The 18,390-nt window shown below is 42.1% G+C and overlaps 1 protein-coding gene across 1 annotated transcript in view; it reads right to left on the reverse strand.

The window, feature by feature from the left end:
* Positions 1-12,808: 12,808 nt before the first annotated feature.
* The window catches only part of INTS7 (integrator complex subunit 7), a 35,408-nt gene continuing 29,826 nt past the window's right edge, over positions 12,809-18,390 (reverse strand). Inside the window, exons 18-20 of the mRNA XM_054022210.1 lie at positions 17,227-17,325; positions 15,293-15,478; positions 12,809-14,326 (exon numbers count right to left, since the gene is read on the reverse strand). Coding sequence (XP_053878185.1) covers positions 14,033-14,326; positions 15,293-15,478; positions 17,227-17,325 — 579 coding nt within the window. The 3' untranslated portion in view covers positions 12,809-14,032. The remainder of the gene's footprint in view (positions 14,327-15,292; positions 15,479-17,226; positions 17,326-18,390) is intronic.

Genomic DNA, 18,390 nt, shown 5'->3' on the forward strand with positions numbered 1-18,390 from the left:
CTTTGTGAAATGCAAGCCATGAGAGCACATGTCCCTAAGTGACAGCTTTTCAGAGTCATAGCAAAACTTCTCGTTCAACTGCACGTTGCCATGTGGATGGAGCATAGAGATTATATATCAAAATACCAAAAGGGCTTTTAAGATGGTTCAAACTGTCCTCGCTTCTTTTAATTCTGGAATATCTGAACTCACTGCATATAGTATGCTGTAGGATAAGGAAATTGCAAACTGGTCATGAGCGACACTGCCATGTCTATTTATTAATGAACATGTATGTGATAGATTTTTCCTTTTAAATTTTTGGACTAAAATTATGTTTCTACTATTTCTTATAGTAAAACATTTACAAACAGAACTTTATAATTCCTAGGAGTTTTAGTTCTTCAGGGTTATGTTACAGAATATGCCAAAAAGAACACAACATTTGCAATAAATGTAAATTACAGGAAGCCTCCTATTTTCATGCATGACAGTCATATGAACTGACACAAACCTTTTGGGCAGGGTTATGTGCATTAAAGACATGCTGAAAATTGTCATACCTCAAATATCACAGTTATGTATCACTGACATTACTGATGTATTAAAACATCATATGACTTATCAAAGCTCTGTTACTATTGTTAACAGTGGCTAAAAAAAGAATCCTGATGGCCTGGATGAGTCTAGCAAGACCACAAGGGACGCGATGGCTCAATCTGATCTGCGGAAACCTCATGACAGAGTAAGTCTTAGCAAGAGCAAGAACAAAAATCAGGCCATTTTGAAAGGAAATGGGGAAACAAAACCAAAATGATTTCAAAATAGACCTACTTGACGATAGCCAGGATGGCACTACTGCTGTGTTTCTCCTCACCAATAAAATAGGCATATTCTTGTCATTTTTTTAAAATAGAAAGCTTGGAGAACAAGTCTTCCTGTTCATGGAAGGGAAAGAGAATAGGAAAGGTTTTTAAACCAAATCTTTCCATCTATTCATACTCTTAGAATTCTCAAGATTTTGGCTAATAGCAGTGAAAGGTGTTAAATCCGAGTGAAACAAAATTCAGGCTAATGCTGACCTACAGAAAATGCCATACAAAATGAATTGCCTAGACTTAAAGGATAGCGGTGCATATAAATAATACTTTAATCCAGTTGCTGGTGATAAAACATGTTCTGTTCAGGAAAAGTACTGACTAAAATTAACAATATCACTGGACTACAGTTGCCTAGCACACCATAACCATGGGCATAATCCTGGTCCTATCAAAAAAAAAAAAAAATCAATGGGAGTTTTGCCATTGACTTCAATGGGGCCAATATTCTACCACATGTGATGTTTTTGAATTGCAGGAGCTGTCAAAAGAAAAATGTTGCACGAGTTAAAATTTTATACCGTGGTTCTGAGGTTATCACTCATACACTGGGAATTTGTTCCAATAGTTAATTTCCCACACAGTTAAAATGTACACGTTTGAATACTGCTAAGATCTTGGCTTCTAGTACTGGGGCAAACACATGCATATCAATAGCAACGGCTCTTGGAAAATATTTTCTGCTCTGTGTAGGCAAATGATCAGTACAAGGTGGAGATCACTGAAACCCAATATCCTTTATATTTGTAGAAGGGTTTGGCAACACTGGATTTTAGTGATGATTAAAATACCGGAGTGGCCTAAGAATCAGATTTGGAAATAGCTAGACTCCCTGAATTCACGACTGACTCAGCTTTTCTTCCTTCAAGGACAGATAATTGGCATATACCCTGGGATTTTTAGGTGTAGATATTTTGGATGAGATCTTAAAAGCAGAGGTCCCAATTCTGGGCTGCATCCCAGAGCCAGAAACTCTCCCCCCGAGAGGGATACCCCAGAGATAAAGAGATGGCAAAACACCATCGCCAGTGCAGGGCTGTGACCAGGGGCGGAAGAACATGGGTGAATGGCTGGAGTGCAGGCAACTCTCTTGAGCACTACAGCGGCCAGGGTGTAAGTGAGAGCAGTCCCTGCTACTAGCCAGGTTTAAAATGCAATTAGTTGACACAATACTGAATACTATTTGACCCAGTCTACACTGACCGGTTGGTTATGGTCAGTATCATGTCAGCTAACTCAACTCTTCAAAATCACATTCAAACACAATACAGCTTTCTACTGAAAACAAGCCCACCAAGATTAAGTACCCTAAGGCAACACAGATGGGTTAGTAGCACAGCAGGGATCAGAACAGAGTTGATGCTAGCACGATGGTAGGTCTACCAGGGGTTCTCAAACATTTTCATATAGCGTGGACAACTCAATAGAGAGCCTGTCTCAGAGACCACGTCACCTCCCATTCACAAAAGATCCCTGTGGCAACTTCAGCAATTGTTTATACTGAACAACAATAATACTAGGAAATTAATAAAGTAGTTTAGCTGTCTTTAATGCAATAAATATTTGTCCTTTTACAAAAGGACAAATTTGTTCTTCATTTCAACTCCTCTTCTCATCAGTTCTCTTGCTCTTTCTCCCTCTCCTCCCCTTATTCTTTTGCTGTCTGGTCCCTTTTTCCTCCTCTACCCTTGGCCATACTACTTGCTACTTAATTCCCTCTTTTCCTGGGGATACTGACCCTGGACAGCAGCCTCATTCTCTTCCCTCGAGGTCATGCCTCTCCTCTTGTAAAGCAGTGACCCCTGGCAGAAGCAGATAAATTGGCCTCTCCTCATTTCCACTTTCTTTACAAGCCCCCAGGCTCTTCTTTGTATTGAAGAAACTGGAGCACCATGTGTCCAGCCTTCCTTGAGCAGACCAACCAGTAAGTGCTCCATGGGCTACAGACCACAGTTCTAGAACTGCTGAACTTGCATATAGAGGTGCAACACTATTGCCAGACTTTGAAGGTATCTTCAAATGAATGCACAGGTTTACTAAAAGCTAGCATTAGTGCAATACAAAGACAGGCAAAGGAAGTGTCTATTGGGGATGCCAGTGAAATCCTAGAGCACCCATTGTTCTGGTTTTCACCCTTTATGGCACCAAAATCTTTGTTTCCTTGTCCCATGATTTTGTGATAAGGCACTGGATTAGGATTCAGGAGATCTAGGTTTGCTCCCAGCTCTGCCACAAAATGCCTGAGTGAGCTTGGGCAAGTGACTTAATTTTGCTGTGCCTCAGGTTTCTATCCACCTGTGCTATTTCACAGGGGGATGTGCATCATCAACTAATGCTTGATAAGACAGAGACAGAAAAGACAAACATTAGTTTATATTTTATTGAAAGGTTTAGACATTGTTCTATCTGCAATATTACTGTGCAGAAAAACTTCAAATTAAATCTGACCTTTTCATTCTATTAAACCTGTTTGTCCCCATCTGTGGACCTCTTCCTCATACTCAAAAGTTGGCTGGAGAAGTGTATTGTGATCCTTCCAATCCATGTTTAATTTTAATTGAATGTTTGTGAAGATCCTGCAGGCTTCCCACATCAAAGGTCATGCTGGGCATGCACATTAATAAAGTCATGTTTTATGTGGTCATCATGCATTATAAGGATGAACAGTATGAACTATTACCTGAAAATAGTTCTCAGACTGAAAGCTTTCTGCACAAAGATCTAGTATTAACGGATACGTAAGCTGATCTCAATCTGCCAGCGACTTCATTATGTAGGAAACAGGAGCCGAGACACACGGGGTCAGATTTTCAATGAATACCTCAATCTGGCTTAGTTTCATGTATACAATTATCTGCATGCATTCAGTTCTGTGCAATCATATTCCTATGCAAGTGCAAGGACAGGCCAACAGAACTTCAACACAAAATTAGAGATCACATTTGAACATCTGCTCCCCTCCCCCTGTGTTTTTTGGGGCTGTCCTGGTGCTGGAGAATTCTGACTGCTGATACCTAAAACATAAATATGATGCTGCGGTCCTTATTCACTTGAAACCATGTTCAAAAACATTTACCATTTTAGGAATTCTAACATTATAGATTAAAAAATCCAGACACTTCTGCAGTAAATGTATACGTTTGTTCATGCTTCAAATCAAGACTATACCGATGAAGGGCATTCTGCCTCATGCTCTGGCTCCTTACAAGGTGTCTCTCCATAGTTTGGTTTTCAGCAATAATGCTCTTGGTAAACCAGAGGATGCATGTTCATTTTGTACTTGTTGAGAATATGTTGTCCATTGGTTAGAGCAAGGAAATCTGAATCCCTAACCCTGGTTTCTATTCCTGGCTCTCACTGACCCAGAGGTCAACTTGGCCAGCAAGTATTTATGGCCAAGTACTGGGACGGCTATCAAGTTGTCCTGAGTCAGTCGCCGCCTAGTGTTGGGATTTCATTAGTTGATAACTAACATTAACAATAGAATAACATATTCAAATACAATTTTCATGCCTCGTCACCAGCAACCTACTTTGAGTCCTCTTCCCCTTCCATGTCACGGCTGCAACCCAACCCACTTTAAGCACTGACATTAGGCAAGTGTCTTAACCTGTCTGGTTGGTTCCTCAGTTTCCCCAGACATCCCTACATCAGAGCAGTGCTTGCCTGCTGGATAAGGTGGGTCTTTAAAAGTTTCTCAGGTCATCGGGTGAAAGATGCAATAGAAGTGCAAAATTTTTATTAATCTCCTAATTTTCTTTAACTAATGAGGCAGCCACCCTATGATAGTGCGATTATTTTAGTATACAGGGTACTGAAGGCTATTATTCTCAATTGGGTAAGAGTCTACATTCTTTGCAATGCCGTAAGGATTGGGAACACAGTATCATAGTTCAACATATCCGATTCTTGTGTCCTGCATGCACGGTTTGTAACTGAAGTGGCTTGGAAGCTTTAATATTTCATAGTGGTATAAATGAGTCATACCTGTCCCCTAAATTTAGCATAAATTATGTACATGGTTTTGAATAATGCGATAGTGAAACAGAGAAGTCCAGCTTGGAAATCTATCACGGAGTTTGCCATCAAGATGCTGACACAAGAAGGGCACACAATTTGTGTCATTTATTCTCCACACAGGGAAATTTAACTTTTACTTGGACATTTGATTTCTGTCAAATTCCTCTGCCTCAGTCTAATCTACTGGACAGTCTGCTAGCCTTAGCTAATGTATCTTTGAACTGCTGCTCTCCACTAGGGCTAGCTCCTTCTCTTCACCTTTAAGGCCTAGTATATAGTAGGATAATTTCCTATGCCCAAAGCAGGGATACATAATAGGTGCAATTGAACCAGTGCTCAGCTTAGTTAAATGGCCATGACAACCTATGTTCTGCATGGTTTCAGAAAACCATGATTAACACTTTGAGGGCAAAGTGGAAGCAAGCCTGTTAAAGGCCAAAGAAATCTAGGTCACCCTTTGTTCCCTCTACTCTCAATATCTGGTAGATCAAGTTTATTAGACAGATCATTTTCCTAGCCATAATGACTTCCGCTATGGATTCAACCTGAATTCTTTCCAAAAGGTGGAGACTGGTTCCTCCTTAATGAGCCAATCATTATGACATATTTCTAAAGCTCCCACTGTAGTGTCTGTTCTCCTCAGCCCAGTCCCCATATTCCCCCTCATGTATATGTATATCTCACACAATGCTCCTCTCTATAGGTTTCTGAGGCAAAAGGTCCCACAGCTCTTCACTGGAGCGAAGGGAAGACTAACATCTGCAGCCAGCTTTTTTAATTTGACTCCACTAGTATAGTTTCTGCTGTTCTCAAAAGGCCACGACAAGTGGCTGTCTGGTTGTATCTATGTGTAATCGGGTGTCCACCTGACAGGACTGGAAGGGGTTAAGGTGGCCAGGCTGGCCAATTAACTCCCTAGGGCACACTTGGGAGAGGCAGGGAGCTGGGAACTGATTGATTAGGAACAGGCTCATCTGTGCTGGATTTGACAGAGCCTATATAAACCCAGGTAACTGCCTGCAGACATAGGGCAGTCACTCCCTTGGAAGAGTTGGTTTGCAGCTGGTACTTCTAGAGAAGGGGGAGACTGGGAAGAGTAGGAAGCAGTCCAGGAAAGGAGCAATGAGGGCTGAGAGGGTAGAGTCCAGAACTGCTGAACAAAGGGACCCTGGACTGGAACCCGGAGTAGAGGGCAGGCCCGGGTTCCCCTATTGGCCACTGGGGAAGTGGCACCATCAGGGTAGCACAGGAGAAGATTGCCTGGGACTGTTTGTACAGAAATTTGTTAGTCTCTAAGGTGCCACGTACTCCTGTTCTTTTTGTACAGAAGGACTTTGAGTAACCCCAACAGGGGAAAAGATGGATGATGACCCAGCCAGAGTGCCGAGTCAGGAAGAGGAGGTTGCAGTTCCTGGAGTGAGGCAGGTCTGCACAGTGTGAGGAAGATGGGAGAGGCACCTGCAGAAGGCACACCAACTCGCAGAGCTAATCCCCAGGGTGTCTATCAAAGGCCAGAAAGAAAATACATTTGTAAGAAGTTATTTAAAAATCTCATGTTTAAAGACAATCTAATGCTATCTGAATGCACAAGGGGTTGGCAATGCTGGGATTTCCTCCTAGGCCTGACTTGAATAAGCCCCTAAAAACCATTGGAAGCAGTGGTGGAGACAGCAGGAAGTGGCCTTCACAATCCCACGAGCTTTTGATGGCAGCAGAAGCTATTTAAAGGAACTGTGCTCAGCCTTGGTGGTGGAAGTGAGAGGAGGGGTTAGGTGAGAGCTCACATGAATGGGGAAAGGTATATTATACTGTAGCTATAAAGAAATAGTTTAAGGACTAAAAATCCTAATCAGCTGCTCAGCATTACCATTAGTGGGTGCAGCTGTGGACAAGGGAAAACGTGAGGGGAGGGCGCTAGGATCCAGGAGAGGGAAGTGGGGCACCGCAGGTGGTGGGGCAGAGGGAGGGAGAAGTCACTGGGAGCTCTCACCCTCTTAGTCTTGTCATCACTGAGAGAAGCTCAGTCTATTTATATTACAGGGCTGGTTCCCATTTAATAACACTTACAAATGAGTTACCCCCCTCCCTCTGACTCAGTCAACTGTTCATTGGCAAGTCAGTAATTCATTGAATAAACTTTGTGCACACACAGTCACCACCATAACCACCATTTAACACTCTACTTTCACGAGAGCAATGACAGGGCCTAGCTCAGGGCAGGATGACATAGCCTCCAAAACTTAATTTTTTAAGAAAGGATTTAACCAAAGATTACAGAAGACAACTTGTTTAAATAAAATTTGAGTGTCGTTCTATTGACGTTTAACTCAAAACAGCAGAAAGGTAATAAAACCAGTGTCAGATACAGCCTTCGAATAATTATTTGTATTACTATTGCACTTAGGAGCCCAGTCATGGACCAAGAGCCCTTCGTGCTAGGCACTGTACAAACACTGCCAGCCCCAAAGAGCATACAATATTTTGCACTTAATAGCACTTGAAACTCTCAAAGTGCTTTACAATGAATTCAGCCTCACAAAACCACTGTGAGGAGGGTAAGTAGTAGTCCCATTTTACAAATTGCAAAATGGAGGCCCACATTAAATGTCTTGCTTAATGTCAGAAAACACGACAGAGAAAGATGAGAACAAAACACAGATCCTCTGACTCCCGTCCTGTGTTTTAACCACTATGACATCCTGCCCCTTTGATGAATGAAAAGTGGAATTCTTACGTGCTGGTGATAGAAACACAGATACTTCTCTCTCTGAGAATCTGTCAGGTTGAGGTGTCCAATTGCTGCTCTTGGAATGCTCTCTCTCTCTTGCTCTCACCTTCCCATTAGACTAGTCCAAATCTTAAGAATATATATGCGCAAACGTTGACAACTTACATTAATAGGGATATGCCAGTCAGGGAATGTTATGTACTTCTCTCAGTGGGAAACAGAAAATGATCATGTAAACCTTTCCTTTTCTGTGTCTATGACAGCAAATGCAGGCAGAGGGGTTCTTTATAGAAGCATGCAGTAGAAGAAAAGGGACAGCGTAGAACTAGAACACATTGCAGTAACTCTATGGGGAGTCTGAGGGAATAAGTAACAACCAACAGTTGGATTAAATTAGCCTGTTTTGGAACATATGTGATAAGATGGCAATTTACTCAGATTTATTGTTTGAAACTGATGGACATTTTTAATGACTTATTTTCTCTCTTGAATAGCTCCGACTTTCATGTTAGTCACTGGAGCTGGGCTGGTTAGTTCTGACAGGTCACCTAAGTCACGTGTTTTTTCCCCCACTCACTGATTTGACCAACAGACTTGGGCTAATGGTTCTCATGCTACTGCTCTAAAAATAGCTGTGTAGACAGCACTTGAAGTTGTGGCTTGGCCTAGAGCTTGGACTCTGAAGCTAGTGAGTGGGGTGAGCTCCCATTGCTTGACTCTGTTGACCTGTGCTGGGAGGCTTGCTATCCTGTTACAGGCCAACTGCAGCTGCAATACCCAGGCATGGGGATGCAATTTGAGAGTGCTATTTCAGACTTAACAGTTTTGGTTGGTTTAAAGGTGACCTACAGGTAAGGGTACTGAAAATCCAGCATAATTATATGCTGAATGTACCAAACAGCACTAGTAAGGAGGGACATGAAGCATAACGTGTAATGGGATTTAACCATGGAAGAACACAAAGATTACATTTCAAGTCAGTTATTTGCTGAATGCTCCCTCTTTAGTACAGTAACTCCTCACTTTAAGTCGTCCCGGTTAACGTTGTTTTGTCACTGATTAGGGAAAATGCTCATTTAAAGTTGCACAATGCTCCACTCTTACCTTGTTTGGCTGCCTGCTTTCTCCACAGCTGGCAGCCTCCCTATACCCCCCCCCCCCCCAGCGCTTCCCACCCGCCGGCAGACCCCACGGATCAGCGCCTTCCCCCTCCTCCTGCCCATGGCAATCAGCTGGCTTTAGGCATTTTGGAGGCAGGAGGGAGGAGCGAGGACTCAGTGTGCAGGCTCCCCCTCCCCTGAACGCTGCAAGCCAGCTGATTGCCCCAAGCAGGTGAGGGGGGGGAGGAAGGGGGAGCCTGCACACCAAGTCCTCGCTCCTCCCCCCTAAACGCCACAAACCAGCTGATTGCCCTGGCAGGAGGGAGGGGGGAGGAGCGAGGACTCGATGTGCAGGCTCCCCCTCCCTCCCCTGCCCGGAGCAATCAGCTGGCTTGTGGCATTTAGAAGAGAGGGGAGAGAAGCGAGGATGAAGCATGGGAAGTAAAGGGGGAGGAGGTGGGGGAGCGGGAGAAGAGACAGGTCAAGGATGGGGGCTTGGGGGAAGGGGGTAATGGGTGGGCTGAGGGTTGAGCCCCCCGCCCCTGGTGCTTGCAGAGTAGGGGAAGCTGCTGCGCAACATGCTTCTCCTAGCCTACAGCGCCTTCAGCCTCCTTGCCTGCCTCAGCTCCAGTGCCAGTGGGCTGTGCCTGTGTACGGTAAGGCAGGGGCACCTCCCAACTACACTACAGTACCTGTATTAAATTGCGTGTTTAAAATGTATATAATGCCTTTTGTCTGGCAAAAAAAATTTCCCTGGAACCTAATCCCCCCATTTACATTAATTCTTATGGGGAAATTGGATTCACTTCACATCATTTCACTTAAAGTCGCATTTTTCAGAAACATAACTACAACGTTAAGTGAGGAGTTACTATATTAATCTTTTGGGAATTCAGCATATAATTCTAAAACTGCTGTAATTGTTAGTAATCTATTTGCGAGTCTCCTTTAAGCTATAACTAAAACATTTTTTATATATATATATATATATATATATAAATAAAATCTAACTGTGCTTATTTTCTTACACACACACACACACACACACACACACACACACACACGCACTCTCTCTACTATTCACTCAAATCCCATTAGTTCCTTTAGGTAAATACCACCTTGGGTGAGGATTAAAACTATGTATCTAATTATTATGAAGTATCAAGTATAATTGTATATTACAGACTTACAGAAATACAAAGGACTATTAAATTGACTAATTTATATGCCTTAGTCTATATCTGAAAAACTCTTAATCTTCACATGTGCAGCTGTTGACTAATCAGTGTGAAAAACTCCTTCAGCATGTCAGAAAGAAATGCAGGTACTTGCACAGCAAATAGCCATTTTATACAAATCCATTTATAGTGTTTAGCGGGTTCTTTCCCCCATCTCCAGCCCACGAGGACAAAAACAAAAGCCCTCCCTTGAGTACAAAGTCTGTAAAACTAGCGACCTGCAAAGAAAAAAAAAAAAAACAAAAAAACCCACACTTGTTTAACATGGAGCAGGTTTTGAAGTTTAAGGAGCACAGTAACTTCCACCTGCTCTTCTTGTAACTTATGAACAATGTAAGCAGATGTTGAAAAAATCCCTAGAGTTGGTTGATCTGAGCAAGCAAAACTGAACAACTTGCTCACTGCTGGATGAGCTGTTGGCCTGTATTTTGCTGTCCTTGCTGCAGACAAAGCAGCATACATCACCCCAGGCTGAAAATGGAAATTGGCATCCTGTTTTCTTGTAACCATGCTGCTCTCATCAGTATGGCATCAGACACGATAAACAAATGAGAGGACTTGCTGCCTGCCTTGACTGCTGCTTTGTTAAGTTCCCCTGTTCTGGCTCCCCTTAGCCACTTATGTGCCACATGGCACATTGGGAAGAATGCATGTGGCTAATCATGTACACGCTCTTCCTGAAATACAGCACAGAGTGAAACTGCCATTCTGGGGCATTTACAACAAAACTGAGGTCAGAGACAAAACTTCACTTTCAGTCTCATTGCTTGGAGTCAAAACCAGAGTGCTTGGAGTTCTAAGGGATTGTCAGATCAGATCAACAAGCTTGTCTTTGAGGGACATACGCTTTTTTTGCTAGAAAAATAATTGGGTCAGAGTTGGCATTAGGGGGAGTTTCCCTAGCCTACCGTCAAGTTTAGTTTTATTGTGTGAAAAACATTTTGACAAACCAACTTTCCTGTCATTTATTAATTCCAAATTAAGAAAGATCTACAGTCCTACTGTCACAATTTCCTTTCAGTTCTTGGTTGTCTTGTAAAGTTGCAGTCAACACATTTTCATCCATATATTATGTCAATTTATAACAGGGTAAGAATCAATATTCATTCCCTAGAATAGGAGCTGAATAGTTTAACCTTTTACCTTTTCTTCTGTTATTTTCACTATAAGGATGGTCACCCGCCTATTCCTGGAGACATAGCAAATACCAGCTCCATGCATGGAGTGAATTCAGCAAGCCCCCTCTTTCTCTGTTCCATAAATGAATTTAATATGGAGTTTCCAGCTATTAAGAAGGATGGTCTTGTGGTTAAAGCACTGGACTGGGATATCAGAGTTCAGTTCCCAACTCTGCCACAGACTTCTCATGTGACCGCAGCTGAGTCATTTCTCTCTCCAGCCATCAGTTCTCCATCTGTAAAATGGGTGGAATACTTCACCCCACAGGCATGTCCTGAGAATACGTTAATGTTTGTGAGGAGCTTGGATATTACAGTGAGGAGACTATGTATGTACCTAGGTATCACCTTTAAAGACAGTACCAGCTTTCCAGGCCATCTGCCCTCTGCCTCATTTCTCCACTCATTAGATAGGTTCTTTCAATAACCAGGCTGATATTTATAATGTCATGCTAGGTCATGTACCACTGTGCACATCAAGAAAATCCATTTCCTTTTCACCTAGGATATGTCTACACTACGGGAACTATACTGGCATAGCAATGGTGGCATAGCTATGCTGGCATAACCCCACACTGTAGACACAGCCTACACCAATAGAAGGGGTTTTTATTGTCAGTGTAGGAACACCACCTCCCAGAATGGCAGTAGTTAAGAACTACCAGCATCTATACTGGGTGTTAGGACAGCATAACAGCAGCAGGTAGGGGGATAGATTTTTCACACCTCAAGTGATACAGGTGTACTGACTTAAATGTTAAGCCTAGACCAGGTCTCAACCTGTCAGCCACTCCCCTCTGAATGAACTACTAATAGAATCCATAAGCAGAGGGCAGATTTCCTGTTAGATTTCCTAATTTCTATTTTGTTGGGGGGGAGATGGGGACGGGCAAGGGGATTTTATTTTGTAACACTCCTCCTATTTGTGTCTTGTATCTTCTTTCAAAACACTCAGGAATTAATACCCAAAGTTGATGAAGCCCACCCATCCTTGCTTCCAATTTCCTTCTTTGAGAGTCACACGTCAAGAGGAGGCAAAGTAGGCTATTGCTTAAGAAGGAAAAGAGGTAACAGATCTCTACACATCATCCAGCTACGCGGAGCAGGTGAATGTTGAAAAACAGGACATTCTATACGTACAAAAAGTAAGGTCAGAGGCTCTAGCCAGCTTCTAGAGTGAAGCCCATCTGAATAGATAGATATTGAAATTAAAAAACAACAACTGCATTCAAGCTATTAGAGATGCCATGTTACAGCTACCAACTTAAATTTTTTTTTTTAAATGAGTGATGTTCACATACAGCATCGAGCTGATGGAATCTAAATACCAACGTAATGGGCATATTAGAAATTCACAGATTAATTCCTGCTCCCATGCATAGAAATTCAAGTGGCTGCAAAGTCCAAAAGAAGCTTGTCCCCAGCACACTGGTCCAACCTGCCTTTGGAGCACTAAGCAGGGATTTCCCAATAGGGATAGATTAGGCGTATTCCACATGATCTATTTTCTGGGGTGCAGGCATTAGTGGATTTTAGTCCTTCCACAGTCTTCAAGGTTTCACATTTCAAAGGAGGAATGAAAACTATCTGTGAGCAGGTGGTATAATTAGACCTCTAATAGTGCTATCTATGGCGAAATGCTTCAAGAAATCCCTGTTAAAATGACTAACATGGTCAAAGATCATACTGACTGGGCACCAGAGCTTTGGCATTTAATAGTCCCCCACTTAAAATGTTAAACATTAAACAGATTTACAAATTAACGTTTCCTCTTTTCAAAAAAGAAATTAAAAGTAAACAAAGCCTTGCAAAGGCAGATAAAAATGAAACAAAAAAGCCATTTCTATCCTCCTGTTTGAGGAGGCACAACCAATCATATTTGTTCCCACCACTGAAACTTCCCTTCCCTTTTAAAAGTAATTTCTCCATTCTCCAGTTGACATCCCTTCAGGACAAGTACATACAGAGGCAAGAGAATGAGCAAAGACAGCACTATGTGCACATTAAATACAATGCTGTTGGCTGGAATGCTATCACAATATTTTTCAGCTTCACAAATAACAAAATTACTACTATAACTATCCAGTATGATGTCCGGACACTCCTGCCAACAGCTTCACATTACGACACACCCACCTTGGGTAACACTGTTTTGTTTTGTATTGAATTGCCCAGGCTGTTAGCAGGTGGCCTGGGAGCCCAAACACCAGAACGTATGCTCCTCAGGAAATGGCGGTCAGGTGCATTGCAGAGTTGATATGCTAGGTTACCAAGGAAGGTTCTATCCACACAACTCTCACAGTCTCCCCAACTGGCAAATTTCAGAGAGTGCTGCTGCCCATTGGTCTTGTAGAATATACCGCTGGGGGACAAATTGTAGGCCTAGTATAAAAAATGGAACTCCAGACTTAACCCAAGTTGCACCTATTTACACCAGGACTGAGGCTGTCTACACGACCAAGGGGTGCGATTCCCAGCTTGTGTAGACATATTTGCAGTGATAAGTGCAGCATGAATATAAATAGCAGTGTAGCCTTAGTAGTGTGGGAACTGGCAGGATGGCTAAGCCATCCTGAATACACACCCATGGTGTTCAGGCTGGTTTGTACCTGGTATGGTTAAACCATGGTACCATGGCTACACTACTATTTACTCTCATGCTAGCTCTCACCAAGTTAGCGTGAATATGCGTATACAAGATGGGAATCACAACCTTATAGCTTTTATCATGGACATAGCCTCAGTGTGGTCCAAATGACTAGTTTAAGTGCAACAATAATGGCACTAAGAACACAGAGGAGGAAACTGGTGGGACTGCCAAAGTGTTTAAATGTCACCAAAAGACATTGTATCCAAGCAAAGTGAGATGCCTGTAGGCTAGCCCCATGAAAATTAATGGCACTTTTGGTGACTAAAAACGCGAATATGCTGTTCTTTGCTGCTGCTGTTGCTGCTGTGTCGGTGGCTGTCCTTGCTGTTGTTGAAGGCGAACCTGCTGGGAGTAGGGATCCTCAAGAGATTTAACAAAAATGGTGGTTTTGGGCCCAGTCTTCCAAACAATACCATTTAAGTCTTTTACAGAGGACTCTACTGTGATGTTATGGGTGCCAAGGATCGCCAAGTTCAACAGAAACTGAGTGCTGAAGTAATCGTTGTGTGGTTCCACCCTCTGCTCCATCTCATTGGTCATGTTGTCAATGGGGATCTGGGAATACATGAAGAGTCAGAATGTTCAGATCCTGACAAGCTACCACTCATTCTGTGTAGTACGGTACGGAAAGACAAGCAAGAACAATATATTAACTCTTCTCACTTTTCCCAAATCAACTGAGGCCTAATTTTGAGCAAGGCCTCACCCATTCTCTGTTGATGGGTGCAAACTGCATTCACCAATAGAGGAAAGGTAGCTGACATCAGTTATTTTCAAGCAGTTCTAAATCTTAAAATTAGTATCTAAATAGGATAAACATTACATTCTTCCTAGTAGCTTTAGAACTGGTCTACTTTTCAACTGGCTTTTCACTGAATATTACAAATTGCCTAGCTTGTACACCTCAGAAGCTTGGATCTTTGATGAATTGTTCACCTGAATTTAACATAATTGTATTTAACAACTATTCACTTAGGGCAGACTGCATTCCTAGGTCAGTTACTGTAGGCAGCAAGAATCCTAATGCTTAACACAAAGGGATTTCAAATATGTTTGTGTGGCTAGTTGGTAGAGAATTAGCTACTCTTGCCTTTCTCCTCAGGTGACCTGGCTGCATTCAGAAGGGAATTAAGTTCCACAATATGAAGCAAATTCACACAACAGTTAGAATGATGAGTTTCTGCTCCACAGAGCCCCACATAAAGGCAGTGTCGGTTTGCAGCAGGTGTGGACTGAGGAACTCAGACAGCAATGCATGAGGAAGCTAGCACATTCCTTACCTGGACTATGCCACGCTCTAACCAGTGCTATAAGTCTTCCTTTCAAGAGCACTAAAACTAGTATAGAAATACAAACAAGAAATGTGCATTCCCTTTTAGTACAAGAATTGGTGAGAATGAAGGGGAAAAGTGATGAAAGGATGCTTTCTACCAACAGAAGTGATAGAAGACTATGTTCTGCTCTTAACAGTTATTTGTCAATAAAGCCATAGGGCACATTATGGCTCTATACTACCCATACCTTGTAGTCCTGTCCAGATTTGCTCTGCAGTGTTGAAGATACGTTTAGACAGACAGACTGAATTTTGCGGAAGAGACCTGGTTTGGAGCCATGTTGAACCACTCCCTCCACCTTTAAAGCCAGCTGTTGATTATTTTGTACTGCAATGGGCTCTGCAGGGTTTCGTGGAGATGGAGACAGAGCAAGCTGAAACACAGGAAGTCAGGAGTGGAGATTACGGACTTTGAGAGATTCAAAAATTAGTTCTTCTCAGGAGAAATGTGCAATTCATAGGTAAAAGGGAACAGCTCCCTGTACACTGGAAGGGGGAAGCAACAGATGAAAATATAGAACTGGAAGGGGAGAGAGAAGAGTCTCCTAAAGCTTATGAGAATTAATAAAGGGCCTTGGGAACACCAGACATGCTCTTTGCACCTGTAGCATCAGTTACACATCTGTGAAAGGAACTCCTTAAATAGCCCTCTAAATACCCACAACTAAAGACCAGATTAAAAGTCTGAGTCTATTTTGCTTCATTGTTCCTAAAAGGTGTAACTGTCAAGATTGGGTATTCCCTTCCCCTAGTGGAAGGGTGTGTCCTCCAAACTCCAAGGCTCCCCTTCATTTCCCTCCCCAGTGGCTCCACATCATGCCTGGCTATTCTAGTCCTGCCAGCTGAGGAGGGAGAAAACGCTTTTCAGTCTAAGACTGTAAACATCACTTATAAATGAGCAAGGAAGATTGCTGCAGAGTGACAGGAGGTGTTCCCTCAGGAGATGAACATTGCGAGGCCTTCCTTGTCCAAGACTGAGGAAAGTTGGTGAGAGATTTTATCTTCAAGGCTCTACAGTTACAAAGTTTAATTCTGTTTACTTGTTAAGAGCCCTTAAGGTTAGGACTCGGATAATCTTATATACACACACTTCAAGTTATTCCAAATAGACCTAGGCTCAAGAGGTCTGAAATTTTGTGCCTAAAGCAGGTTGATAACTCAGATGTTTGTTTTAATGCACTTTGCAATAGCATTGCCAAATCCTGCTTCCTTCAGGCAACAGATGAAAGTGGCCAAGAGCTACAAAATATCACAGTACTAACTTGACAAAAGCCCACTTATCTCAAAACATACCATGTTATAGAAATTCAGAACAATTAGTGAGATGGGAAATTACAATGTAAACCCTCCCCACAACAGTCCACAAAGCAAAGAATGTTACAAGAGGCTGGCTACCAGTGTTTCATTTGAATGGTGTTACCCACCATCCATATGTAACATTTTCAAAAGAAAATAGGGGAAGTATTTTCAGAAGTGATTTAGGCTGCAAATGCCACATTTTTAAAAGGTATTCAGGTAAAGAAATAGCTTTAAAAATCTGCCCCTTCCACACTAAGTTTCACTGAGGCTTAGACACCCAAGTGTCTAAATCATTCCTGAAAAGTAGGATTTGGACTTACTGCTAAGACACTTATATTCTTTTGAAAATTTTGTCTCAAGTCTTAACTTGCAATTATCTGCACATAACCAAATCAAAGGAATGTGTTATAAAATAATAAAAAAAGTCTACGGAAGACACTTACTGACCCTGTTTGATAGCTAAGTATTAAACCATAAACCAGCCAGTTATATTCCTCCTCCCACAATACCACACATTTCATTCTTTTAAACTGAAGTTGGTTGAGTCATAATGGAAAACAGCATCACAATCCAGTAATTTCTAGTGTTTTATGTGACTTAAATAGCCTGAAAGAATTGGTTTTGGTTTTTTAAATCTGCTTTTAGAAAACCCCCTCAAATCCCCCAAATTTGCTTCCAGGTTGAGACACTAGGCAGCTTCCTTGCTCTAGCATGATGAACACTAGAGCTGTATCTTTTTCTTTTTTTTAGGATGATTGTTATATTTCCCCATAAGATTCTTATGCATGAACTGTAATCTAAATCCCATCTGTGCACTGCTTACCTTAATACTTGTAGATTGCAATTTCTGAAAGAAATACCTTTGAAATGAAAGGGGAACTTTCAACAAAGCGATAACCGCATTGCATAAGCAAGCTGTGTGCTGTAAACAGAGACAAGGCAAATGAGACGAAATTCTTTTAACAGCAACATGAAAAGCATGTCCTTCAAGCAGTAATACTGCAGTTATTTCTACTAAGGCCATGTCCAGACTGCCACTTTACAGTGGCAACTTTCTCACTCAGCGGTGTGAAAAAACATCCCCTTGAGCACTGCAAGTTTCAGCGCTGTAAAGTGGCAGTGTAGACAGTGCACCAGTGCTGGGAGCTGCGCTCTCAGCCCTGGTAGCTACTCCCCCTGCGACTACACAGCCAGGTTAAAGCGCTGCCATGGCAGTGCTTTAACGTGGCTAGTGAAGACATACCCTAAGAGACCAATAAATGCACCATCAAGGTTGCAGGATAGCACATATTTACTAGCAGAGATGGAAAGAGACCACTAGATCATCAGGGCTCTCTTCTGGAAGGGCAGAACACAGAATGTCCTGACCTGACAGACCAACAAGATAGCCAAGAAGAACCTACAAGGAATACATGCAGCGTTATTTCAGCTGTAATGTAAGAGGGCTGAGGTCAGTGGAGTTGCACCCATTTACAAGGCTGAATTTAGAACATTGATGTTTATATCTGGCTTAAAAACGATTCCCGTCTCACTCATGTAAGTCAGGAGTAATGCCACTAGAGTAAAATTAATTACACTGGTCTAAATCTGGCATGATGGGAGAATCAAGGGAAGAGTTCAGTTTGTTTTTATATATTATACCCAGACTGAAGAGCTGGAAAGCAACAGAAAAGAGATTCTATGATGAGAGACTTCGTAAAATACCCAAGAGATTCTAATAATCTTTCGAAGTTTACATTGGCTGTGTTTTATAGTTCACTTTAGAATAAGTGGGTGATGTCAGTTTAAATAGTAAATAGAAGTAGATGCAAAAAACGGTGCATGAAACATGGTTTCCGATAATTTACATTTCTGCTTTATCAAGGCCAGTAATGTTACCAGAAACAAGTACTAGTACTGTACAGCAGTGAAGAAAAGAGCAGTATGTTATCAGTTCTGTATTTTCGAATAGTACAATTTGCATTGTGTTCTCCGATGACCTGCACGG

This window comes from Malaclemys terrapin, chromosome 3 (genome assembly GCF_027887155.1).
Source record: "Malaclemys terrapin pileata isolate rMalTer1 chromosome 3, rMalTer1.hap1, whole genome shotgun sequence".
NCBI lineage: Eukaryota > Metazoa > Chordata > Testudines > Emydidae > Malaclemys > Malaclemys terrapin.